The sequence below is a fragment of the Polypterus senegalus genome, chromosome 17 (genome assembly GCF_016835505.1).
Source record: "Polypterus senegalus isolate Bchr_013 chromosome 17, ASM1683550v1, whole genome shotgun sequence".
NCBI classification, from domain to species: Eukaryota; Metazoa; Chordata; class Cladistia; order Polypteriformes; family Polypteridae; genus Polypterus; species Polypterus senegalus.
This window is the reverse complement of record NC_053170.1, coordinates 853,145-876,300: the sequence shown is the minus strand read 5'-3', so window position 1 is coordinate 876,300 and position 23,156 is coordinate 853,145. Positions and strand designations below refer to the sequence as shown.

At 45.5% G+C, this 23,156-nt stretch overlaps 2 protein-coding genes across 8 annotated transcripts in view; one reads left to right on the top strand and one right to left on the bottom strand.

Annotated features, from left to right (window-relative positions):
- Positions 1 to 14,984, bottom strand: part of ddx42 (DEAD (Asp-Glu-Ala-Asp) box helicase 42) — a 35,206-nt gene extending 20,222 nt beyond the window's left edge. Inside the window, exons 1-3 of one of the 2 annotated variants that reach the window (XM_039739890.1) lie at positions 14,858 to 14,984; positions 7,082 to 7,343; positions 5,373 to 5,523 (exon numbers count right to left, since the gene is read on the bottom strand). In XM_039739890.1, coding sequence (XP_039595824.1) covers positions 5,373 to 5,523; positions 7,082 to 7,296 — 366 coding nt within the window. In that variant the 5' untranslated portion in view covers positions 7,297 to 7,343; positions 14,858 to 14,984. Of the gene's footprint in view, positions 1 to 5,372; positions 5,524 to 7,081; positions 7,344 to 8,368; positions 8,500 to 14,857 lie in introns of those variants that run through there. The other variant, XM_039739889.1, reaches the window with a different exon arrangement.
- Positions 14,985 to 15,209: 225 nt separating this feature from the next.
- Positions 15,210 to 23,119, top strand: strada (STE20 related adaptor alpha). 6 transcript variants are annotated; one of them, XM_039739896.1, is made up of 13 exons: positions 15,310 to 15,396; positions 19,441 to 19,549; positions 19,652 to 19,709; positions 19,897 to 19,925; positions 20,881 to 20,983; positions 21,068 to 21,189; positions 21,273 to 21,381; positions 21,479 to 21,602; positions 21,748 to 21,919; positions 22,005 to 22,109; positions 22,181 to 22,422; positions 22,697 to 22,739; positions 22,821 to 23,119. In XM_039739896.1, exons 2-13 carry the CDS (start codon positions 19,538 to 19,540, stop codon positions 22,977 to 22,979), a joined length of 1,278 nt encoding a protein of 425 aa, XP_039595830.1. In that variant the 5' UTR covers positions 15,310 to 15,396; positions 19,441 to 19,537; the 3' UTR covers positions 22,980 to 23,119. The 6 variants fall into 6 exon arrangements, with proteins under 6 accessions (XP_039595833.1, XP_039595830.1, XP_039595832.1 ...); XM_039739898.1 differs by lacking the exon at positions 19,897 to 19,925; XM_039739897.1 differs by lacking the exons at positions 19,652 to 19,709; positions 19,897 to 19,925.
- The last annotated feature ends 37 nt before the right edge of the window (positions 23,120 to 23,156 follow it).

Here is a 23,156-nt window from a genome sequence, read left to right as displayed (position 1 = left end):
GGCCTGGCTCTACCTAACTTTCAGTTTTAATTACTGGGCAGCGAACATTCAAGCTGTAAAAACCTGGACAATAATAGATCAACATGCTCAGGCTTGGTGCGCAATAGAAATAAAATCCTGCAGCACTTCTTTATATTCCCTGCTTTGTGCCCCTATAAATGCAAGTTATCGCCAATATACTAATAACCCAATTGTGCTTCACTCACTCAGAATATGGAACCAATGTAGGAAGCATTTCAAGATGGAGAATCTTTTATCTGTGGCACCTCTGTATGAGAGCCACCTTTTTCAACCCTCGCAAACATATGCAGTTTTTACTATCAGCAATAACATTTGGGAATTACTTGGAGATCTTTATATAGACAACATCTTTGCATCCTATGAACAATTACATTCCAAATTTAACTTTCCAGCAACACATTTCTTTCACTATCTTCAAATTAGAAACTTTGTTAAACAGAACCTGCCCGATTTTCCTCATCTCCCACATTTCTCTATGCTGGAAAAAATATTGCTCAGTTTTAAAGGACAGCATTTCTGCAATATATAAAATTATTTTACAGTCCCTCCCTTTCAAAGATCCAAGAGGGCACTGGGAAAAGGATCTCTCACTCAGCATATCAGAAAAGGGGTGGAAGGTAGTAATGCATGAATTCACTCGAGCCCCATACGTGGAAAGCATACAATTATTCAACTGAAAATTATATATCGAGCACATCTGTCTCACTTAAAACTGTGCCTTTCAGACAGCCTTGGTGTCACAATCCCTCCTAATCCACCATTAGCTGTGTTTGGGGGGCTCACAGAGGGGCTTAAAGTGGAGAAGGACAAACAAACCGTCATTGCCTTTACTATACTATTGGCACACAGACTTGTTTTGCTAAACTGGAAGAATCCTAACTCACCTCTTAAGTCAGTGGGCAACTGATGTTTTATATTATTTGAAATTGGAAAAAAATCTTATTCTCAGTTATAGGATCTGTGCAGAACTTTTTCAAAACGTGTCAAGATCTAATTAATAAGATTTTAGATTAAGCTCTTAAAGCAGAGTCTCTTCCCATTTCTTTTTCTTCTCTATTTATGTTTATCCGCTTATTAAACTCATCAACTTATTTTTACTAGCTTTAAGTTTTACTCTGTTGGTCATGCTCTCTTTCACAGTGGTGGGGGTGGATTTGTTTTCAATCCTATTTTGTGTAAAAATTGATCTATTTGTATGGAATGATTACAATAAAATTAATAAAATTTATATAAAAAAAACAATCAATCTGTTACAATATAATTGTTTAAGCAGATGGGCTGTTAAAATGTGTGTCAGTGCGGGCTCACCCTTGCATATCCCCCGAGATGCATAAAGGCTGCTTTATGTCACATGCGAGAAAATATTCCTAAATACACGCCACTGCTGACAGGATGGCCGTGAATTCCAACGGCGGGCTGGTTACGCTTGTGCCAGAATAATGAACGAAGGGCTGAATATGACAACCAGTCATCAAAACAAAAGGTAGGCATGCAAAACATTTGAAATTCATCTGCCCATCATCTAGGTCCCCTGTTATGAATATATCTGTGCCCCGTGAAATTCAGTTGTCTCTTCTAATTTAACGCGGCACACTAAGGTGGGATTGTCACCAGTCTCCTTGTGTTCATGCATCTCTGCATGCCATTTCTCTTTTAACACATACTCCATGCAAAATACCTGCCTGTCCGTCGCCTGCCCACTGTTTTGTCACGCACAAGGCTGAAGGTGTATTACGGTCGTTTTACTGGGGTGCTCTGTGATTGATGGTGGAAAGTAAACTGTTAAAACAGCATCACAATTGGCACTTTGTTAGTTGTTACTTCAGGGGTGTGCACTATTACCTGTTCTTTTACCAATAAATTCAATGGGAGCTCATCGGCAAACATTAAAAATAAGATTTGGTAAAATAAATAACAGCAATAATCATTCATGTATTACTCGGCACCCAAGAACTCAGTACAAAGACATTTTAAAGACAAATCATTAAAATAAATGTACCAATCCACTTTCACACCATACGTGGTGCGTTGCTCTTAAACGTTTACTTAAGTGTTTTTTTTCTGGGGCAGGAAAAGCTTTGATGTGAACTCCAATTTAACCTCCGTCTTTTGACTGATGAAAACCGTGTCAATGAAACAGTTTAAGTTCTATGGAAAAAAAAACCCCTTGCCTGTTATGACCACCCATTTAAAAAAGGAGGAAAAAGTTTTATTTCAAAAGTGGAAAAAAGTATTGCTCCTACCTCAGATTCTGTTCAGGTATAGCTTGTGTTTTTTTAATACATTTTTTATGTGACCAAATGTAAAAAGGAAACAATGAGTAAACGTTACTTGTTTGTAAATACATTCATTTGTGTCGATTACCTGTTGCTTACTGGCTGCTGAAAATGTCTGGCCCAGCTAAATTTCATGCCTTGAAAACCCGGCCCAACTGAAATTGTAACAGAATAGCAGTGGCACACATTATAGGCATCGTCGCAGGGCCTGATGTTTCTTAGCATTTGAGGTCCTTTTAAGCGGCACAAAGATATGAGCAACACATTTTTGAAATGCAGCTAAATCCTTTAAAAATAATTGATTTTGTTTAATAAAAAGTTACACAACTGTTGCAGCCCTAAACAAACAAATGAGAGTCTTATGACATTCTAGCTTGATTTAGTTCAAGTAAGAATAAAATGAATAGAATAGATCAAGCACTGAAAGATCTTGTATTTTATCATGATATGAAATGTACTCTTGCTTGCCTTATAAAGTCCCTTGTGATCAAATATTATATGAAGAGAACTATCTACTATGTAATAAAACACTAAGCTTTATGTGTCCAGCCTCCCAGATTGGTGACACAACAAAAGAGGAATTGTGAGACGCACAAGGAGGAGTAAAGGCACACGCTAGACAGTCACCTTCAATAACGTGTAAAACTGAACAATAGGTGAGAAAGGCAACTTGAAAATAGTGAGAGAGTCTGAGAAGCTGGCTTTAGAGGAACACGCTTTAGAGATTAATGCTGGTAAAGAAACTTTCAGGCACATAATAAACAATGAGGAAAGGTGCAGAAAGTACGCGCAAGTCAAGAGATAGAAAATATTTTAATATTAATATATTACCTGCCTTTGACAGGTACTGTGGCTAGTATTAAATAAAAGCTGACGCCTTAACTACATTTTAGAAAGTCATTTTTTAATCTTAAGCAAAAAGGAACAACCTGCATCCTCTCAACCAAGGTCTGACTTTATGATCACTCTCTTTAATTACATATTTATGGAAAAACTGAAGAGTCAATGCCATTTCCTAATTTACACACTAAAGTATCTTCTGGAACTATGAAGCAATTCAAACTAAGCAGTCACAGGCTTTCAGTATGATAAGACAGTTTTGGGAGACATACAGCAAGCATGGCACAGCACCACTTGTCTCAAGGAAGATGGTCCCCAAGGGGTAGAAATTGGCCAGCCAACAAGACAACATCCAATCTGATGCTGCCATCTTTCACTGCTAATCAGCTGCAACCAGAGAAATCCCACAAGTCACGCCAGGTTACTCTTCCTGCGAGTATAAAGGGCCAAAACTGCACAAAACCAACAACAAGGCCTTGGGTGGGGACACTGAGCATCACGCCACTCACAGCATGGCACAAACACCTCATCCACTCAGCTTTCTAGTTTCTGTGCTGTGCCTTTCAAGATCCAAGTGATAAACGTGTAAGAATTCATATGTTTACAGGTTACTGCAGAACATTTTAGTTTAAGCCATGACTCAAAAACAAAGGATGCATCTTTCTTTTCAGAACTTTGTTTTTTTTTTTTTTACAGAAAAAAGAACAAACAAAATTAGGTATTCCTAGGCTCTTAAACTGGCGATTGCGGTGGTGATGATGCCACATGCCCCAGCTCTACCTGCAACACTTGAGCTTGTCTGTAGCTGAACTCCTTATACGTAAAAACACAAGAGGTGGGTTCTGAAATCAAGAGCCACATTCTGTTTATGATTTAGCACACTTTATACATTTACAATAAATATTCAATAAAGTAACGTATTAGACATGGATAAACTCAAAACAATTATTTAATATCTTACTATAAATATAAAAAAATTGAATTCACAAATATAGGTGAGGGAGGGATATTAGACACCAGACGTACATTTTCTGTGAAGTAAAGCCGTCACATTCCAGCACACTCTTCCTCTCAAATGTGCAACACTGAGATTTATACAGATGGACAGAATGACAGAACTTTTTTCCTGCCACCGACAGAAACTTTAATCTGCTGACAGTCCAATTAATACGAATTCACTAAGAGTAAATAGAAGGTACACTTGGGAAAAATCAAAGAGCCGACAACTTTCTTGAACCAAGTACACGCTCCAAAGGCAAACGTTTTGGCTTATGACCTTGGAGTTATTTAAAGCCTACTGAAAGAAAAACAGCAAAAACAAAACATACAACTTGAGAAAATCAACATAACTTACAACTAAACTAGAAAAGTAAGGTGTTAAAAGTCACGATTATAAAAGCAAATACAACCAATAGCACAAATACTCCTGCATCCAAGAAGCATCTCTGCATTCAACAATTTTGGCTCTCACTTTAACTGAGCTTGTCGCTACTATAATTAGGCCTAATCCTTTTAGACTTAAGATTTAGGACTGGATACTTTTTAACAGACGTCAATAGCAAGCTAAAAAAAATAACTAGAAAACAAACAGTGGATCAAATGTTACATTTATATAAATGTAACAACTCTGTACACACAAAAGTATAGCACATACACTACAAACATTACATCTAAGTAGAGTGAACGATCTTTGAACAGATGTGAGCACACAGCCTTGAATGTGCCTACCCTAGACAAGTGCATGATGACGTCTGAGAAGAAGCAAACAAAAATAATGAACTGCACATATGCCTCTCTAACAGATTGTAAAACTGTATTTATAATCTAAAAGACCTGATGACACCATTGTACCTCCATAGTACAGTTTGTGAGCGTCACAAACTCCTGTTTGCGTGTTTTTCTTTATTTTTCCATTATTTTTATTTCTGTATCTTTCACTATAAAAGTACAAAAAGACCCTTAGCCATGCATTTTGTGAAAGCCTTTTGGCAACATATTGTGCACGTATGCATTTACATATGCATTTTTCAGCTATACATTGTTGTTTAAAAGAGAGGAAGCAAGATGAGGATTCACTTGAATATTTCATGTTTTGACAACAATTAATTGATTATCAAAATAGCAATTTACTGAAGCAAGGCCAAGATATATTTGACCTAAACATTTAGTGGCCACAAACAATTGGCAAGGATGGCAGTGCTTCTACAAGCCTGGAATATGTGATAAAATTCTTACCTCTACTTCTGCCATAAAAGCATCAAGAGGGTCTTCTTCACTGTCAGAACCTTCTGGCTTAGACTGGAATTGCTGCCGAGTGGGAGAATTCTCTGCAGGGATGTAAGGCAGGTCAACATTGCTGGAGTCTTCTTCATCATCTTCAAAGTACCTGGTTAAAGAGGAAAAAATAAATGCAAATTTATCAAGTGTGTTCTGCAGGTTTAAATTTGAATATGTTAATTGAGACGCAGTTCTGTTTAGCAATCAGAAGAACAGATTAGAGCGTCTCAAAACAAAGACAGACATAATTAATAGGAATATGAATAACCAAGTGCAATAGTTAATCCAAAGACAGGCTGACATGAACCTAAGTTTGGAGTCAATGATCAAAAGCCCACATTTCTACCCAAAATTCAAAAGCCTCACAAGTTCCTAAGCTTATAAGGAACAGATGTTGGGAGTTAGCAGTATAAAGTAATGAGCAACTGTAATCCAGTTACACTTACTACTAGCAAAGTTGTGTAATGCGTTGTAGTTTAAATTCTCATAATCACATTACTGTTACTGAATTTTGCAACTTGCAATACACACATTTCTAAGTGAATATGTCTAAGTGAGCAGGTAAATATCTTGAATGGCAGTCATTGCATTATTATATTTGATTTATATAAAAGCTACCTAGCAACACTGTATCCCAACATGCATTTCGATTATTTCATCACATCTCTTTATGATTGTTTCATGAAAGAGGGAGGTGCACCTTAAGTCTTAAGGAAAAAGAAAATTACTTCAAAATCAAGGTTTGTGTCTTTTATAAGTCAAAATCACTTCAGAAATTCCAAAAATCCTTTTTTTTTTTTGCCTTTTATTGACAATTTGCCCTCTTCTAAATAAACTGACATATTCAAACTCACACGGTTCTGAAAAAGGCAGTGCATGACAAGGTTATGTAGACATAATTGAATACACTGTGGTTTTTGTAGTTACCAATAAATTCTGCATAAGCCATGTAAAAAGATGTAATTCAACCAGACCCTGCTTCATTAAGGGCAAGTACTTGAGGATTTTACAGTGAAGTATTTATAGAGAAAAGTGTAAGAAACAATGACAAAGTCCAGCAAATGGGCCTGTCCTGCACACACTACACTGCTTCACAACCCTGCAGGGATTTAAGGCACAATTTTATAACCAACTTTTTTCATTGCCAGATATCATTCTTGGTCTGCTCAAGAGTGCCAAGATGGGAGAGACGGAGACACCGGCATACCGATGGTTTGACACTATAAGTACTGCAGGTAGATCACCCCATCAGATCAGTGAATCATCTTGTCTGCTGGCCACAACAAATCAATAATGTTTACAAGTGTTCAAGTGGTACATGAATCCACGTTTAATAAAAGGCAAAAAATTAAAGGACAATTTCTCTGTGAAAAACTACTTGGAACAAAACCCAGCAAATGGAAAGGTTCCCCAAAACTGAGGTGTGGTACTGCCTGCTTGAAAGGAATCTTGAACTGAATAAAATCAATATCACAAGATCCAATTAAATAAAGATAAGGTGCAAGAGTTAATGATTTCTTTAAAAAGAATTGCCAAGTAGCAAAATAACATTTCCTTTGAAAAACTGAACTTTGACTAAAGTGAAGCAAACAAGTACACCTAAAAGAAACAAAAATGAGTGAAAATACAACTTCTAGCAATATGAATTTTAAAATTGTGAAACTTACGCATTCTCCTCATCAAAATTGGCTCTTTTTGACCCAATCTTATAGAACGCAGGAAGCTGCTGTGTTTTCCCATACCCTCCAGGAGCGCTGGAGGATCCAAAAGCTGCATGTGATGGTTGCGAGAGCTTTGGCTCTTCCTTTTTCCCACTAGCCAGGGTAAAGCCCCCAAAACCAAAACCCCGTTTCCCACCAGGTCCACCTTTGTTCCAGTTCATGGTGTCAACCCTGGTGTGTGTGTCTCAAAAGCTGGCTGTGTATGCAACTGAAAAAGAAAGAAGCAGAAATGTCAAAAATTAAAGTGAATTATCAAGAAGCCTCAAAAACTGAATGGTCTGCACAAGTAGATGCCATGCATTTCACAAGCACAAACGTACACTTCTGTAAGTGGATTCATACAAGTAGCTGTTGTTATATATACATTAAATTGTTAAAAATGAAACTGCAAGTATGGGAAATAAATCACAATATAAAGCGGTATTTAATTCACTATGAAAGTGTCCACCTCTGTAGATTACTGAGCAGTGTATGGTATGACAAACCACTAAAAGGGCTTTGCTGCAAAACAGCATTTCTTTGCAAAGTAATTCCACAACTCAATACACGGACATACAATTCATCACCTTGCAAGTTTGATTTGCCTCAGGTAAGACACTGAACACAATAATCTGCTGCTCTAAAGTCTCTGCCCTAACCTCTGAACCACGCCGCCCAAAGTAAATCGCATTTTTCAAAATGCCCACTGGGAGACTGGGCACAGCTATCCTCGCCGACTGCCACCACGGGGGTAGCTGCCGGAGCCCGTAAATTGTTGGTAGCTTTTGCGTAGATTACGCAGGACAAGGCTGTCACCACTTAAATATAAAAGTTACTGGGCAGGTGCCTCAGCTTGTACGAATGTTTATTGCTGGCAGAAAATGGATACGCGCGACTCTCAGCGTGTGCAAAGTTGTTGCGTGTCCTGCTCAGTGAGCCCCGACTGAGCTGCGCGCCGTTAAGAGGACAAAATGGGGGCTTCGTATCCAATCTGAGGTGAGGAAAGAGATTACAACTGAGGCTCCGAGGTCCGCGCAACGTGCTAACACCACGGGCTCGGCGGCCTCCCAGCTTTTGTGTTTTCCAGAAGCACGAAGACGACCGGCAGGGGGGTGCCCGATGGAAGGACTCGCAGTTCGAAGGCTCTGCGCACGACGCCAAGTCAGAAAAGCAAAACGAAACTGTCGAAACCCGCCTGTCTTCCAAACCGAAAGACTGCTCAACCGCACCAGTGATACCCCCAAGAATACTTACCCGTTTCTCCGAGCGATACACCGCGCTCAATCGCCGCGTTGAGCCCCAGAGCCGAGTACCAGTCCTCCGACGGAACGCAGCGTCAACAGCGACAGGATCGCGTGTCACGTGCTGCCAACGTAACCTTTGACGTCATCGGCGCCGAGGAGGCGTGGCGCTTTGTGCGGGAGCGTCTGCACGTTTGTATTCCGCGCTCCTTTTGGCTGTGTGGTTGTCGGCTGGTGATGATAAGAATATTAATATTATGATATAATACTTTATTAATCCCCGAGGGGAAATAGTCAATTCGCAGTATCACTGGGGATGGATTTTAGGCTTTAATCACCTAATTATACGAAGCAATATTCAAGTAGAACCTAATTACAATTTGTCTACAGAAACGTAGCGTATAGAGAGGCTTGATGTGGGCACAACGCATTGTCTTACGTTCGACATTAACAACAAAAATAATAAAGACATGGGAAACGGGCGTGAAATCGTGAACCGAATGCACCGCCAGGATAATGTATGACTATGCTGTGTTTCTCACATTTTGAGTTGCTGTACGCGTTGGCCACAAATAAGAAGCTCCCTGTTCCTGTCTACCGTTAGATGGACCACAAGCAGCCGCTCGGGAGTTTGTCGACACCTGCTGTTCGAGGTTTGTTACTGCAACGTCGCTGTCCCGGTGAGACGGATGCTGATGTTGTTTGAACAAGAGCGGCCAACGACTATGAGACTATGCGAAGTGAATTCTCATCCATCCAACTTCGTAACCTGCTCATCCAGGACAGGGTCGCTGGGCGCAAGAGAAGAAGTACACCTGGACAGGGCGCTGCCAGTCTAACGCCCACCCAGGTACACATACGTGCCAATTTAGCCACCTCACCTGTAATTCTCTACATTAACATTGTCATCGCCATCACATATTGCAGGGCTTACAGTGCCTTCAGAAAGTCTTCAGACTGCCCCTTCACTTTGTTCACATTTTGTTAATTTGCAGCCTTCTGTTAACATCACTTAAATGATTTTTTCCCTCCTCAAACGAGACTCAATACCCCAGAAAGACAAAGCTAAAACAGGAGGTTAGGGATTCTGACAAATTCTTAATCAGGTCCAGTGCACTGCTGATTAAATGAGAATTCGCTTGTAATCTGCAGTGGCGGAGATGCTGACAAGTGAAAGGGATGATCTATTAGGAATTATTCAAGCAGCGAAGGTCAAGTGATGACAACAAGACTGACTAGGCTGTCTACACAGAAAACAGAAATTGGAGTCGAAAATAAAACCACAATGCAAAACCCCTAACTGCTTTCCCAGTTTCTTTTCTATCTATCTATCATATAGTGCCTTTAATCTATCTATCTATCTACAATATAATAAAACACTAACGTCTACATGTCCGGTCTCTTAGAACAATCTATTTGGCCAGTCTGGCTTTGGTGACGCGAGTGTGAGACTCACGAGGACAAGTAAAGGCGCACACTGAGAGAGCGTTAAACCAGGCAGGAGGCAAGAAAGGCTCCTCAAGAATGACGACAGCGTCACAGAAGACATCTTTACAGGAACACCTTGAGTGGAGGAGTGCCAGTTAAGAGACGTTCAGACGCACGCGTGAAAACAAAAGGAAAGGGACATGTGGGGCAAGAGATAGCAAATATTTAAACAAAATTCAATTACCTGCCTTCAAGAGGGACCACCAGGCACTGTGGCTAGTAACACATTAAGTTTGGACATCCTGTTGTGTGTGCTGCCGTGACCTTTTACAGCAGGCATGTGATGGCGCCATGTACCGCTTCACGTCCAAACCAGGTAACTGGGAATGGCGTCCTTAGCAAAAGCAACAAGGTGGCACCCAAGGAAACAAGTGACAAGGGAACTGACCCTTAATGATGTCACCAAAAATAGCATTAAAATAAATCAACAGCCAAGTAAGAAAAGTGCATAAAAAAGATTATCTATTGAACACTTCAGAGGCACGTGACAAAGAAGTTGTGCAGCTTGACCATCACTGGACCGGTGAACCCGCTCGCCCAGACTGCTGCAGCTTTCTGCTAGAACTGCAACTGACCTTAAAGATGGGCAGCCAGCAAACATGACGCGTAGGCGCAATGCCTTTACAGAACTGGACCAACTTTGTTAATTAGAGCAGATCAGGTAGATCTGATTTGTCCCCAAGAGGAAATGAAAAAAACTTTCCAGAAGTACAGAAGAAGGAATAACATACAGTATCTCTCGATTATAAAAGGAAATCCTGAGATGGGACTTTTTCAAAGAGATAACTTCACGTCCGGCGAGATGAGACTTTTGCTAGGAGATTTTGTCAAGTCCCACACTCCTCTCAACCATATTGAACCACGGCACACGGGCCAGTCACCTCTCGTTGGTGTGAATGCTTTCATCAGGCACACTTTCTGCACTCTTAGCTCTTACACATTTTTATGATGTCCTCATTTTAAGTCGTTTATGAAAAGTCCTCACTTTCATCCTTAAAAGAAGCTTTTCTGGACAGTATTGCTATACATAATCTACTCGTTTCACTCGTAACAGTCCATTTCTGGACAATAATTCTATCCATCCATCATCCAAATTGCTATATCCTATCTACAGGGTCATGGGGGTCTGCTGGAGCCAATCTCAGTCAACACAGGGCACAAGGCAGGAAACAAACCCCGGGCAGGGTGCCAGCCCACCGCAGTAATTCTATACATTACATTCTAAATCGGGCTCATCAGCTCCAGTCCTCGAGGACCACCATGGCTGCAGGATTTCATTCTGACCCTTCTCTTAATCAGTGACCCGTTTTTGCTGCTGATTAACTTCTTTTGAACTAATCCTAATTGACTCGCTCTTGAAGACTCAGACCCCTTAATTAGCAGCCAAACAATAACGAGATACAAAATGAGCCAAAACAACTGGTGCCCATCATACGATATCTGAAAATAAAGAAAGATGAGGGACTCAGGAATGTCGATCTGCTCTTAGGAGAGAGAAACTCCACAATTACAGAAATGTCTGCTAATGCACCACGAGAGCAGCAACAAGCCACACAATTAAAGAACGCGTTTAATTAACGACAAGAATTGGCACCTCATTAGGCAGCTGGTTGGAGTCTGAGGCCCTCACTTAGGTGGTCTTCTGTTGGCCCCCTCACTTCACATTTCATTTCTGTTTGGGTGCCAATTAAGGAAAGAAATGAAAAATTCAGAGGAACGATGAAGAAATTCAGGGCAGCAAATCTGAAAAAAGCAAATCAATTACATTTAATTAACAAGAAGTTAATTAGCAGTACAAACAGGACACTCGTTAAAAAAAAGGGTTAGAATGAAAAGCTGCAGCCACGGTGGTCCTCCAGGACCGGACTTGGTGACCCCTGCACAAGATGACACGTCAACAACTAAACGAAGAAGCAAAGGCAGCGCGTCAAAGAGGCCAAAAAATGCTGTCGAGAAAAGAATTCAAAAGGGAACAACAATAATCCCAAGTGCAAATTTGGAAAATAAGGAAAGTTCTAATCAGCCTGGACCAGGTGGAATTGAAAACCTAGCAGGGACGGAAATAAAAGACAAAGAGCAGGAGACAAAGTGGAACTTCGTAAAGAGGTCCAAAACCATTGGTGTGGTACACATGCAGAGCAGGTTAGAGAGCATGAAAGTACTAAAAGTCTCAAAAAACTGATAGTAAAGATCACATTACTGCAAACACGCCGAAATGATTACTCGGTGAAATGACGGAACAGCGGAAACAGATTGAATATCTGGACATGGGTGATATGGCAGAAGTATGGAGATATTGTAAGGCTTTAAAGTCGGAGACATGTAGATCGTCTAATTCGTGTTTCTTCCCAATGAAGAGGCGTATCCGCGAGAAATAAAAGGTTTGCTGTTTGACTCATGTTTGTACTGAAGTTTCACAGTAAAAGTGTAAGTTTAAAAAGTATTTGTGTGTTCATTTCAAAGCCAAACAGAACGAAATCGTCTAACCCAACACATACGTCTAATGCAACATGAAACAAAAATTTATTTCAATTTATTACGTTTTACTCTGGTTAATTACTCGCTGCAATGTCAGACAGTTAGTTCCGTTATGCATATGGAACAATTCCAAATGAAAATAACAATCCGTTTAAATTGTAAGTTGCCCAGAGGGGACTGGTCAGGTGGTCCCGTGGTCTGAAATCCCTACAGATTTTATTTTTTTCTCCAGCCGTCTGGAGTTTTTTTTTGTTTTTTCTGTCCCCCCTGGCCATCGGACCACCAATTAATGTTGACTTATTTTGATTTTCTTACTGTGTCTTTTATTTTTCTATTCTTCATTATGTAAAGCACTTTGAGCTACTTTTTGTATGAAAATGTGCGACAGAAATAAATGTTGTTGTACATCCAGTTACTCATATGCGGGCATAGCAAGCGAAGCGAGGGGTCTGTACGTTTATAGATCAAGACAAGCGGAATCAACAACATCAGATTGAACTTTAAGGGTCCCCCACAAGGTGCTCCACTGTAATACATTCACATCTGCTTTGACAGAGGACCCCCAAAATAGTTTACATTTTCAGGCAGATATTAAAAGGGGAGAAACGCAAAAAGAAATCCTTGAATAAAATGTCCAGTAAATATAATAATAATAATCCATGCATCCATCCATTTTCCAACCCGCTGAATCCTAACTACAGGGTCACGGGGGTCTGCTGGAGCCAATCCCAGCCGACACAGGGCACAAGGCAGGAACCAATCCTGGGCAGGGTGCCAGCCCACCAATAATAATAATAATAGTAGTATCGTCTCAAATTATTGAGGTCATACGAACGCCTTCTGAATGCTTAGAGAAATCACTTCAGTGTTTTTTTTTTTGTCTGACATCCCCTGACTCTCCGGTACAAGAAAACCCCCCTATGATGTCATCTCGTCTCGGTGTCGAGGGCTAAAGGGATCGTCTCGATTCTTGGCCATCTAGGCATGAAAAACCTTTCAATTTTTCGGAGTGTGCTTCTGTGCTGGAAATGACACCCTTATGACAGAGCAGACCAATAAATGTCTCCAACAGAAAGGAGCAGAAGGACGTCAAGTTATGCAGGCCACATTAGCCGGTTCACCCCGATGGGACGCAAGGGGGCAAAATGACTCCTTTTCACAAAACTTTGAAGAAATCGGTACTGGTGATATGGGCATGCAGAGAATCCTTATATGCCATATTACTGTAAGGTTGCTCATCATGAATATGGTCGTATATTTATTATATGATTCTTTACTGGTGGTCCTCGCCCAGAAGGTGACACATTTCAAACATAAGCATGTCGGGTGTCATTTCAGGCTCTCTCAAGAGCAGTGTTTACAAATATGAAGTTATTTTTGATTTCTAATCCTTTATTAGGGACGTGGACCTCTGTCAGAAGGTGAGAAATGATAAATGTCTGTTGCAATCGAGAATATTTAGACTTTGAACATTTAAACTCAAGCACAACCTTGAACTTGATGCCACTATTTTTGTTTATTATGCACTTCTACCTCATGAACTGAATCATTAAACTTCTTATGAACACCCTAAAGGATGGTAGCTTCTGCTAATTCAGACTTTTTCCCACTCATCATCACTCATTTCAAATCAAAAGAATACAATTTCAGTCTATGCAATGACCATCAACAAAAGTCAAGTCACTAAGAAAAGCAGGAGTGTTTTACGCATGGGCAGCTCCAGTGACCTCATGTTCTTATTACCTCCTATTTGGTTGATGTCTTTACCCAAGGTGACTCACAACATTTGAGATGCAATCAGCTCCATTTCTTTTGCTTTTCCACTTGGAGCACAGGCAGGTGAAGTAACTCACTGCAGGCCTCACTATGCAAGTAGCAGAAATTGAACCCACAACCTCAGGGTTTGAAGTCCAAAGCCTGTCCACTGCTTGCCAATAATACCAGGCCTCGGTTTAAAAATGTCACTTAGTCACATAGCACTTTTGATACACCTGGCACTAGACGTGTTGCCCCCAAATGCCATAAATGCCAGAGCTTGTATTTTTTTCTTGTATTGTAAATTTCTAAAGTTGGTATTTTAAAGTTGTTTACACTTTGTAGCATGTCATCTAAAATGTGTTGGCTTTCTTTTTTAAATGCCACAAAGTGACAGAATTAGAGTCGTCTTGAACTCTGAAAATGCCACGCTAATCACTGCACCACTATGCCGCCTCCTGCCCTTCAGACATACAATTTACGCTCCCATTGAATGTTTTCACGTGTTTGTCAAAGAGTCTTACTAATAATGTCTGTTTTTTGTTTGCATTTTCCGGTACAATTTAAAACTTCGTTAATAATTGCTTGTAAATTACACTTAAACGTTTGTCAGGGTAAACTAACACCCATCCATCATTTTCACGTTTACAAACCGTTCGGAACTGACCGCTCTTTGCCTATCTGCCTCTTCAACAACTGAATCATTTTAACAGGATTCCCCGTAGCCCCCTTCCCTGAGACTGAGCGCAAACTAACTTTATACATTTGAGGTGTCTCTCACCTGTTTCCTAACGAATTCTTCCCTCCTCGGCTCCTCTTGTCCTCGTCCCGGCTCCACTGAGTTCTCAGCCCGTCTGCAGTCTCCTCCACGAGAAGATACGGAGCTCCACGCACCCCGCCCTCCAGCCTCCAACTGCGCGCCGATTCGCGTAAGCCCGCCTCCTCCTCAGCACCGCCCCTAGCGTGGTTTCTCTCTCTCAAGCGAGGGGGAGCCGGAAAGGGGAGCTCGACATAGCAACCTCCAATCAAAAACCTTACACATTGATTTACCCGCCTTTATTTTGATCGATGTTCATTTTAGCCAATAAATAGTAAAACTGCTTGAATGACGCGTGATGCAGCAAACGAGCGCCTTTCTTCTCTTCTAACAATTCCGTTTACGGCGTTGTAGTGAATGTCTATGGCAGAGACGTATTTGTTACAAACGGAGGCCACTTTTTGTTAGTTTTGTTTACAGTCGATTTCTGCAGTTTTGTTGCATTCGCGTGTGGTGCAGCTGATCGGGTAAAAGACGTTTTTCTCTGGCGTCCTGGCGTAAAGGTAAGAGGGCCGCGGTATCGTTATTGTTGCTCCTTAAGCGTCCACGCTCTGCGCGCCTCGCGGTAATGCTGCACGCTGCTTCGGGGTATTTGCCTGAGACGGGGTGGGTCGGGGTGCTGTAAGTGCCGACGAAGAAAGGCGCTATACCGACGATAACCGCACCGGGAGCACCCATCTGTGTGTCTTGAGGCTCGCCGAATGACGAGAAAGCGGTGAGCTAAACTTCCGAATGGAAAGAGCAGTCCGCTTGACTTTCAGCAGATACAAAAGCGGCAGTGCACTGAACTGGGAAGAGCAAATTAAAAAAAAGAGAGAGATAAAAAGCCTCCTCAAATGTGCAGGCGTAAACTGGAATGCGGGTCCTACAAGACGAGCTCGTGGGCTGTGTGACCCCCGGGATTTTATGAGCACTTTATACGAGACGCGGCTCCCGTCCCTGCTTCTATCGACTTCCACTTGTCGGTTGTTTGTTGCTCCGAGTTGACAAAAGACACAAATGAATGTGACATTCACGGTAAACCCCAAAGATTATGGCCAGTTAAACACCGGAGCGCAGTGACACCCTGTGGGGGCACAGGGCGTCTCACCGCAGGTGCCGCTGTGTTTTAATTAGATTGTAACCCCAATTTGGTGTTTGAAATTAAGCTGACGTGACATTCCATGAGGGTTTCAGCTGCTGATCTTGTCATTTACAGGACTAGAAATCGCTGGGGATGTCGCATTACATGACAGCGTGACGACTTTAAAGGACAGGTTGGCATTTCTAAAGTATGGCGAGTCCGCCCCCTTGCAGCCTGACGGTGAAGGTTTACAGGTGCGGAGATTTCAGTTGCAGTCTCTGCCCTTTTTTAATTCTCTTTCCATTCTGTCGTGGTACATAAAACACGAGGCGTCAGACAGACGAGCTTCTCCTCTTTTGTGAGCTCCAAGACCCCCGTGTTCCTTACTCCTTGTCACTGTACTTCCAGGCGTGCGCTCGGAGCCCCTGCTTGAGACAAGCCAGTCTGATTGGGCGGAGCCGCTGGGGATGTCCGACTACACAACGGGGTTCTCGTCTTGTAATTTAAAAGGTGCGAATTTGTCACCATGCTAACCAAGGATAACGTGCCGCAAATTGAACCGGTGACGCCAGCCTCGGCTTGGGCTGCCAGTCGTCCTGTGGTGCCCTGCCTACAGGTTGTGCCGATGTCACACTTGGTGTGTCATTTTTGTCCCCTTTATTTCGTTGCTTGGTCAGCTGGGCCTTTCTTCTTCCTTTGTTTTCAGAATGTATTCAGAAAAGCACAGTCGTTTAAATTTGTCATAAATGTACAACCATCGGTATTTAAAAGCTAAACGCTCTTTCAGTGCATTCCTTTTTTTGGTGGCGCCTGCAGCCTTATTTGTACCTCAGTAATGACTAGCAGAGTAGATTGGGGGTCATGGGGGATACTGGGAGCCCCCCTAGTGTGCTCTGCTGCTGAGGGCGTAGGGGTCAGAAAATCGGAGTGAGGACCCCAATTCAAGATAGGAGAGGTGGGGTGCGTGAATTTCAAGGAGTTTTCAAGTTGGATTTCTTTCTTTCTTCACAAACATGGCGTGAATGCGTTTGCCCCTGAAGTTGAGCATTTCCTGTACATCTTAATAAAGATCTCGCCCTGGCAGGCTTTTATTTTGCGGTGATGCCCCGTTAGCCGCTATTGCGGAGAGCCAGATGATTTTCAGGTTTGTCACGGACATTTTTTGTGTGATAAATGCACACACACACACACACACACACACCAAGTTTGTGAAGAATTCACTGTGCCCTAAAAAATACCCAACTGCTCCGTTTGTGCTGCCCGGTTGGAGATCTGTGGCTGCTTTTTGTTACGCTGGTCGATTGTGACAGGTGACGAGGACACTGGAGGGGTGACGCGGTCGATGAGGAAGACCTTCAGCGTAATAGTAAGGACCTTGTGTTGTTGCTGATCTACAAACTGCATGCTTGGTGACAAATCAAGAGAAACAAACTAAAAGGAACATCTAAATGGTGACATTAAAGCAACACCAGTTCCCCCAGTTTGTTGCTGGTGTCCTCCCAGTGGTTCACCTGTCTTCAGTCCCCCCCACTCACTGAGGTCCAACTGTATGGTAGAGCAAAGCAAGATGAAGACAAAAGGAGTGAAGGGGAGAAGACCACCCCAAAGGCACTAGACAGACCTCGGAGCTCAGTGCAGGGTGAGTGGCACTGCTGCCACCCCAGTGGTCACTCGGGTCTGTGACTGCAGGGCAAATGAAACCAACCGAGAGGTGTTGTCACCTGGACAGGCAGGTGTGACACTGGTAGCGTCATGGAGTGGGACTGGCAGTCTGGGCAGGGCTGATGGGAAGGTGAGTGCTGTGTACCACCCGGACGGACAGACAGACCCCAGATGAATGGCCGTGGCGCCCTGCCAGGAGGCTTCGGCTTCAATAAAGAGAGCGGATCTCGTCGAGTGGCCCGGCCGGAGTGCTGAGCTCAACCCCAGAACTGTCCACCCTGGCACAGCTTTGGCAGTTCAACTGGGCAGATCTTACCTCCAGGTCCAAAAAGAGGACGTGCACAGAGAGCTGAGTGTGTCTTGGGGGGGGGGTCCGGGGGGCTTCTCAATCCTTTGTTTCTTTTTTTTGTACTGCGTTTGACCCTAAAACGTCGATGAGATTCGCTGCTTGTGAAGGGAGGCCTGGGGGACTGAAATCCTCGTGACGTCCTGTGGCAAGTGGAGTGACAGCAAAGCCACTCGAGGTGTTTTTAATTGGACCCCCAGCCCCAAAACTTGAGCTGTGGTGGAGTCACTGGTGAGGTGCTGAAGGGCTGCAGCTGCGGGGGTCCCAGGGACTCGAATCTGCGCCAAGCTTTCTGCCGATGGTCCCAGGACACCTTATGTGGGGGACGTGCCCGGGGGTAACGAGGGCATCGTCACTGTGGTTACTGGGCTGTTAGTTTAAATGCCAGTCATATTGGCATCTGCCCGTCCACCCAGGTGGTGACTCATAAGGGACAAGCGCGAGCGGAGGAGCAGACGGGGTAACTTGGGGACAAAGCCTGGGTCTGACGCCGCTGTCACATGGCGCTATATGGAGTAGTGACTTTAGCACAAGAGGCTCTTTGTACTCGGATCGCGTCTCCTAACGTGAGGAATTTTTCTGTGGAAGTTTCCAGACTGCGGATTTTGAATGTTTGTTTATCGCGTAGTAGAGAGTCACCGGAGTGCCCGCCATTGCCTGGGTATATTTTATAGACTGGGATGAGTTAAGAAAGCAGAGGTGTGTGTTTTTAAACAGTGACCCTGATGTCACCCACACTGCGTCTCCATCGATGCCCCTGCCCTCGTGAATTAGTTGTTTTGGGGTCCGAATGGATTCTTGCAGGTTGTCACCAAGAACACGGTTAAGGCTGACTGCTCCTCTTAGGTCAAGATGGACACTTCGTTGTGCTGCAGTTACGAAGAAAAGCAGACAAAGCGGGAGCCCTTTGATTGTCCTTTGTGCTGCACTTCCACCCTCGACTGAGCCCACCCAACGCTTGTGCCCCCCTACACTGCAGCACAGGCGCCGTGTTAAGCTCCACTCGTGGCGTCTGCTAGTTTGGCTTCAGTCTGTTTGGGTGTCTCATGTCCTCTGAGCCAGCAGGGGGCACCCGGGGGATAACAACACTGGGACCCCCAGGTCAGAATTAAGGCTCCAAAGTAGTCCAGCTTGGCCATGTGGTCTTAAGAGTAAGTGTGTGTGTGCCAGAGTGGTCCCGAGCAGTCCGAGGCAGTGGGCTCTTTTAAGGGACACACACAGCGGTCTAGACGTCCTTGTTCTTGTCATCACCATTTTGAGTCCCCCAGAAGTCACACTGATGACGTGTTGCCCCCGTGGCCTGACGTCATGGAGGGGCTCTCCAAGTCCCAAGTGTTCCAGTTGTCACGTGCTTCTGAGTTGATGACGTACCCCAAAACTCAAGTCGCACTTCATCCTCTCTGCTAGCAAACCCAGCGAGGTGACGGCGAGCGTACAGGGCAGCCCACCACGTCCCCATCCTGTGTGTTTCCCCAGGTTGGACCCTCCCGGTGTCTCCCACGGACGTCCCGTCCTCGCCTTCAGGTCGCTGCTTTCCTGTTCCATGGAGTTGCAGAGCATGTGACGCGCCTCCATGTCTTTCCTGGTGAGTACTCGCCGTCTCGAGGCGGCCCCCCAAACTGTGGCTCCCCTACCCACCCACCCACCCCTGGTCACAGCGGGGTCTCTTCTGTCTCTTGTATTGCAGCGTTGGGTCTCGGAGAAACTCAGTGTTGAGAGCTTGAGGGATCTGGAACTGTTTGGAGGTACGGGGCGGCTTCACATCGGGATTGGGGGGGTCTTTATGGGGACCTTACAGTGCCAGAAGGTGGGCAGTAGCAGCCGCCACCACATGCGGGCAGAGTCCTCTCGGCATGCCATGCCACCGACTGGGGGGCCTCTGCTGCCCAAGACGTCTGCCAGAGCTCACTGTGTTCGATTTCTCCACCCCAGAGCAGCCTCAGGGGAGCTCGCAGCGGACCGTAAGTGTGCCACCGCCGGCCCACCCGCATGCATGAGTGTGCTTCTTAGTGAGTGGCGTCCGCTCTGCGGTCGGAGGTCTCATTGTGTCTCTCTGGCCTGGTGGTCCGAGGGTCCTAATGAAACCTCACTTCAGATGGACTCCCCCCCCTCCCCGTGTTGCTTGTGGCTGCCCCTCTGTTCTTGTCACCGTGTTCCTCGCTGCCATCACCCGTCTTGTGCATTTCCTTCCCTGAGCCTGTGTGCCCCCCCCGCCATCTGTCACCTTGGAGTTGTGTGCTGTGGCACTTGATGACTTCTTTGTCGTATGTGTTCCAGTCCGCGAGCGCATGAAGACGTCTGATGGGTGACGGCCCACTACCTGTTAGTGTCCCCCTAGCCTATCAGCAGAGCTGCTTTTTCTCCAGCGTCTCCATTTTCCACCTGCACTGGCAACTTTTCATTGAGCCAGTGTGTTGGAGTACCCCAGGGGCACAGTGCCGCTCTTTAGCCGCTGCGAGCCTGTAATGGATGGCATGACTCATGGGTCCTGAGGCTGGCACCATAGTGGGCATGTGCCTGGTGAGGTAGGTGTGTGTGCGTGTGTGTCCCTCGTCCACTATGGAGTCCCAGACGTCAAGGCGGGCTGCGGCCGTATGCAGGTCTCCACGGGGGTCTCGTCTCTGTCCGCCATGCTGTTCCTCTTTCAAGCCCAGTGTGCTTTTCTTCCCTCCAGATCTGATGCAGCCGGCGGCCTCCTCTGGCCAATGCTGTCCCTGACAGTCCTGCTGTGGCGCTGCCTTACCAGACTCGAGGCACGTTAGTCGGCATCCCACGCTGCCGCTGCACGGCTGGGCCTCCTGCTGCCTACCAGTTTTGTTTTTCTGTGCATGTAGTGCCAGGCTTGCACTTTCAGAAGTGATGCCCATGAGAATGTGGGGTCTCCTCTGCTGTCAACGCCTCTCTCTGTTTCTCCAGGCCCATGAGGAGAGCTACGAGTCCTTAGCCTCGCTCCCGCCTCGGGACGCCATGGGGAGCTTTGTGCCCGACAGCTGCTCCTACGACCTGCTGACTGTCATAGGTATGATGGGACACAGCCGGTGGCACAGGCTGTCCACTTCTGCCACTGTCCTGGTGACCCGAGTTGCATTTTCCCCAATTGCAGGCTGCGGACTGGAGGACTTGATGACTGTGAACCTGGGGAGGTACCGGCCGACGGGGGATTATGTGGCCATTCGCAGGATAAACTTGGAAAGCTGCACCAACGAAATGGTGAACTTCCTGCAGGTAGGTGAGTGGGTGGTACTGAGGGGTGTGTGGGCTGGCAGGCGGGTACATGCCAGTCTTTAACGTCCACTTGTTACCTTCAGGGGGAGCTGCATGTGTCCAAGCTGTTTCATCATCCCAACATCCTACCCTACAGAAGCATCTTCATCTCCAAAAACGAGCTGTGGGTCATCACGCCGTTCATGGCCTATGGTAGGCTGGCTGGCGGGCACGCACAGCCTCTGTTCTTTACTGTTTAGGAAGGGCAGACGGCAATCAATTGTGTCACTCAATGTCCTCTCTTCTGCAGGTTCAGCTAAAGATTTAATAAGCAACCACTTTACCGATGGCATGAGCGAGCTGGCAATCGCCTACATCCTGCAGGGCGTGGTGAAGGCGCTGGACTACATCCACCACATGGGCTACGTGCACAGGTACGGGCAGACCCCATCATTCCTGTCCTCGCCTGTGATGGCTGTCTTGTGACCTGCAAACTGGAGTCCAGTCACTGTGCCATCCCCTAATTAGGCCTGACTGGCCACCCTCACCCACAGCTTCACGTCTCTCTGTGCCCCGCAGGAGTGTGAAGGCCAGCCATATCCTCATCGCTGCCGACGGCCAGGTTTACCTGTCTGGCCTGCGCAGCATCTTCAGCCTCATCCGTCACGGGCAGCGGGCCCGGGTGGTACACGACTTCCCCCAGTACAGCATGAAGGTGCTACCCTGGCTAAGCCCCGAGGTTCTGCAGCAGGTGAGTGGCTGGGAGGCAGCTGGTTGTCCCACCATGCATGACTAAGGCAGAGTAACTCGTGCCCACTGGCATCTTCTCTCGACAGAATCTGCAGGGATATGATGCCCGCTCAGACATCTACAGCCTTGGGATTACCGCCTGTGAGCTTGCCAATGGCCATGTGCCTTTTAAAGACATGCCAGCTACCCAGGTGGGTGATTCTGGGAAGACCTCTCTCCCCTGTACCACCTGTACCTTTCTAACATCTTGCCCCCTTTTCAGATGCTTCTGGAGAAACTGAATGGAACCGTACCCTGCCTGCTGGACACCAGCACCATCCCGCCAGAGGAGCTCACCATGAAGCCGTCCCGCTCGGGGGCTGACTCGGGCATCGGAGAAAGCACAGGGGCCTGTGGCATCAGGCCCTCAAATGGGGAGCCCAGTCAGCACCCCTACAATCGCACCTTCAGTGCCCACTTCCACAGCTTTGTCGAGCTTTGTTTGCAGAGGGACCCCGAGCGCAGGTAGGCCTGGGCACGAGGGGGGCATCCGTACCACCACATGGTTTTACGTAGTAAGACTGTTTTGGGCATAAGGATAGGTGCAGATGCCATGGGCCAGGACTACTGGGTAAGAGAGGGTCACCTGCTCTTTGGCGCCTGGTCATTTTGCTTAATGGGAGGTGAGCCTCTGGCCCCAGGGAACTTTTTCTTTCGGCTGCTCCTCTGCAGGATTGGCACACTGGTACGGTTGCTGTTCTGTTAAATTGTGTGCTATTTGCTCTGTCTTCCCCCACAGACCCTCTGCCAGCGCCCTTCTTGGTCACTCCTTCTTCAAACAGGTACGGTGGGCCGTTAGTGAGGTTGGATGCTGTTGTCTGCACCCCCCTCTTCATGGCTGCTTTTCTCTCTTCTCCCTGCAGATAAAGCGCCGCGCTTCAGATGCCCTCCCTGAACTCCTCCTACCCGTCTCGCCCATCAGAAACTTGGAGTGCGGGCAGCGGCACAACGACTCGACGGCAGCGCTGGCCAGCTTGGAGTCCAGCCTGGGCCAGCTCGAAGTGGATGACTGGGACTTCTAAGGCATTAGAAATGGCAGCAGCGCCGGACCCTGCCGTCCTCTATCCCGATGAACTGGACAGCGAGTGGGCCACGGCATGGCCGCCCCCCCAAAACTCTGTGTTTCACCATCTAGTGAAATAAATCAGAATCTCAGAGCCGACTTTGGGCCGCACTCTGCTTTCAGATAAACCTTCAGC

What these genes read in the sequence shown, in the direction of transcription:
- strada (XM_039739893.1), top strand. Translation starts at nt 20,559, where the DNA reads ATGCAGGTCTCCACGGGGGTCTCGTCTCTGTCCGCCATGCTGTTCCTC. An exon ending in GCTGCCTTACCAGACTCGAG is followed by an intron (nt 20,718 to 20,880) that starts GCACGTTAGTCG and finishes CTGTTTCTCCAG; the next exon opens with GCCCATGAGGAGAGCTACGA. An exon ending in CGACCTGCTGACTGTCATAG is followed by an intron (nt 20,984 to 21,067) that starts GTATGATGGGAC and finishes CCCCAATTGCAG; the next exon opens with GCTGCGGACTGGAGGACTTG.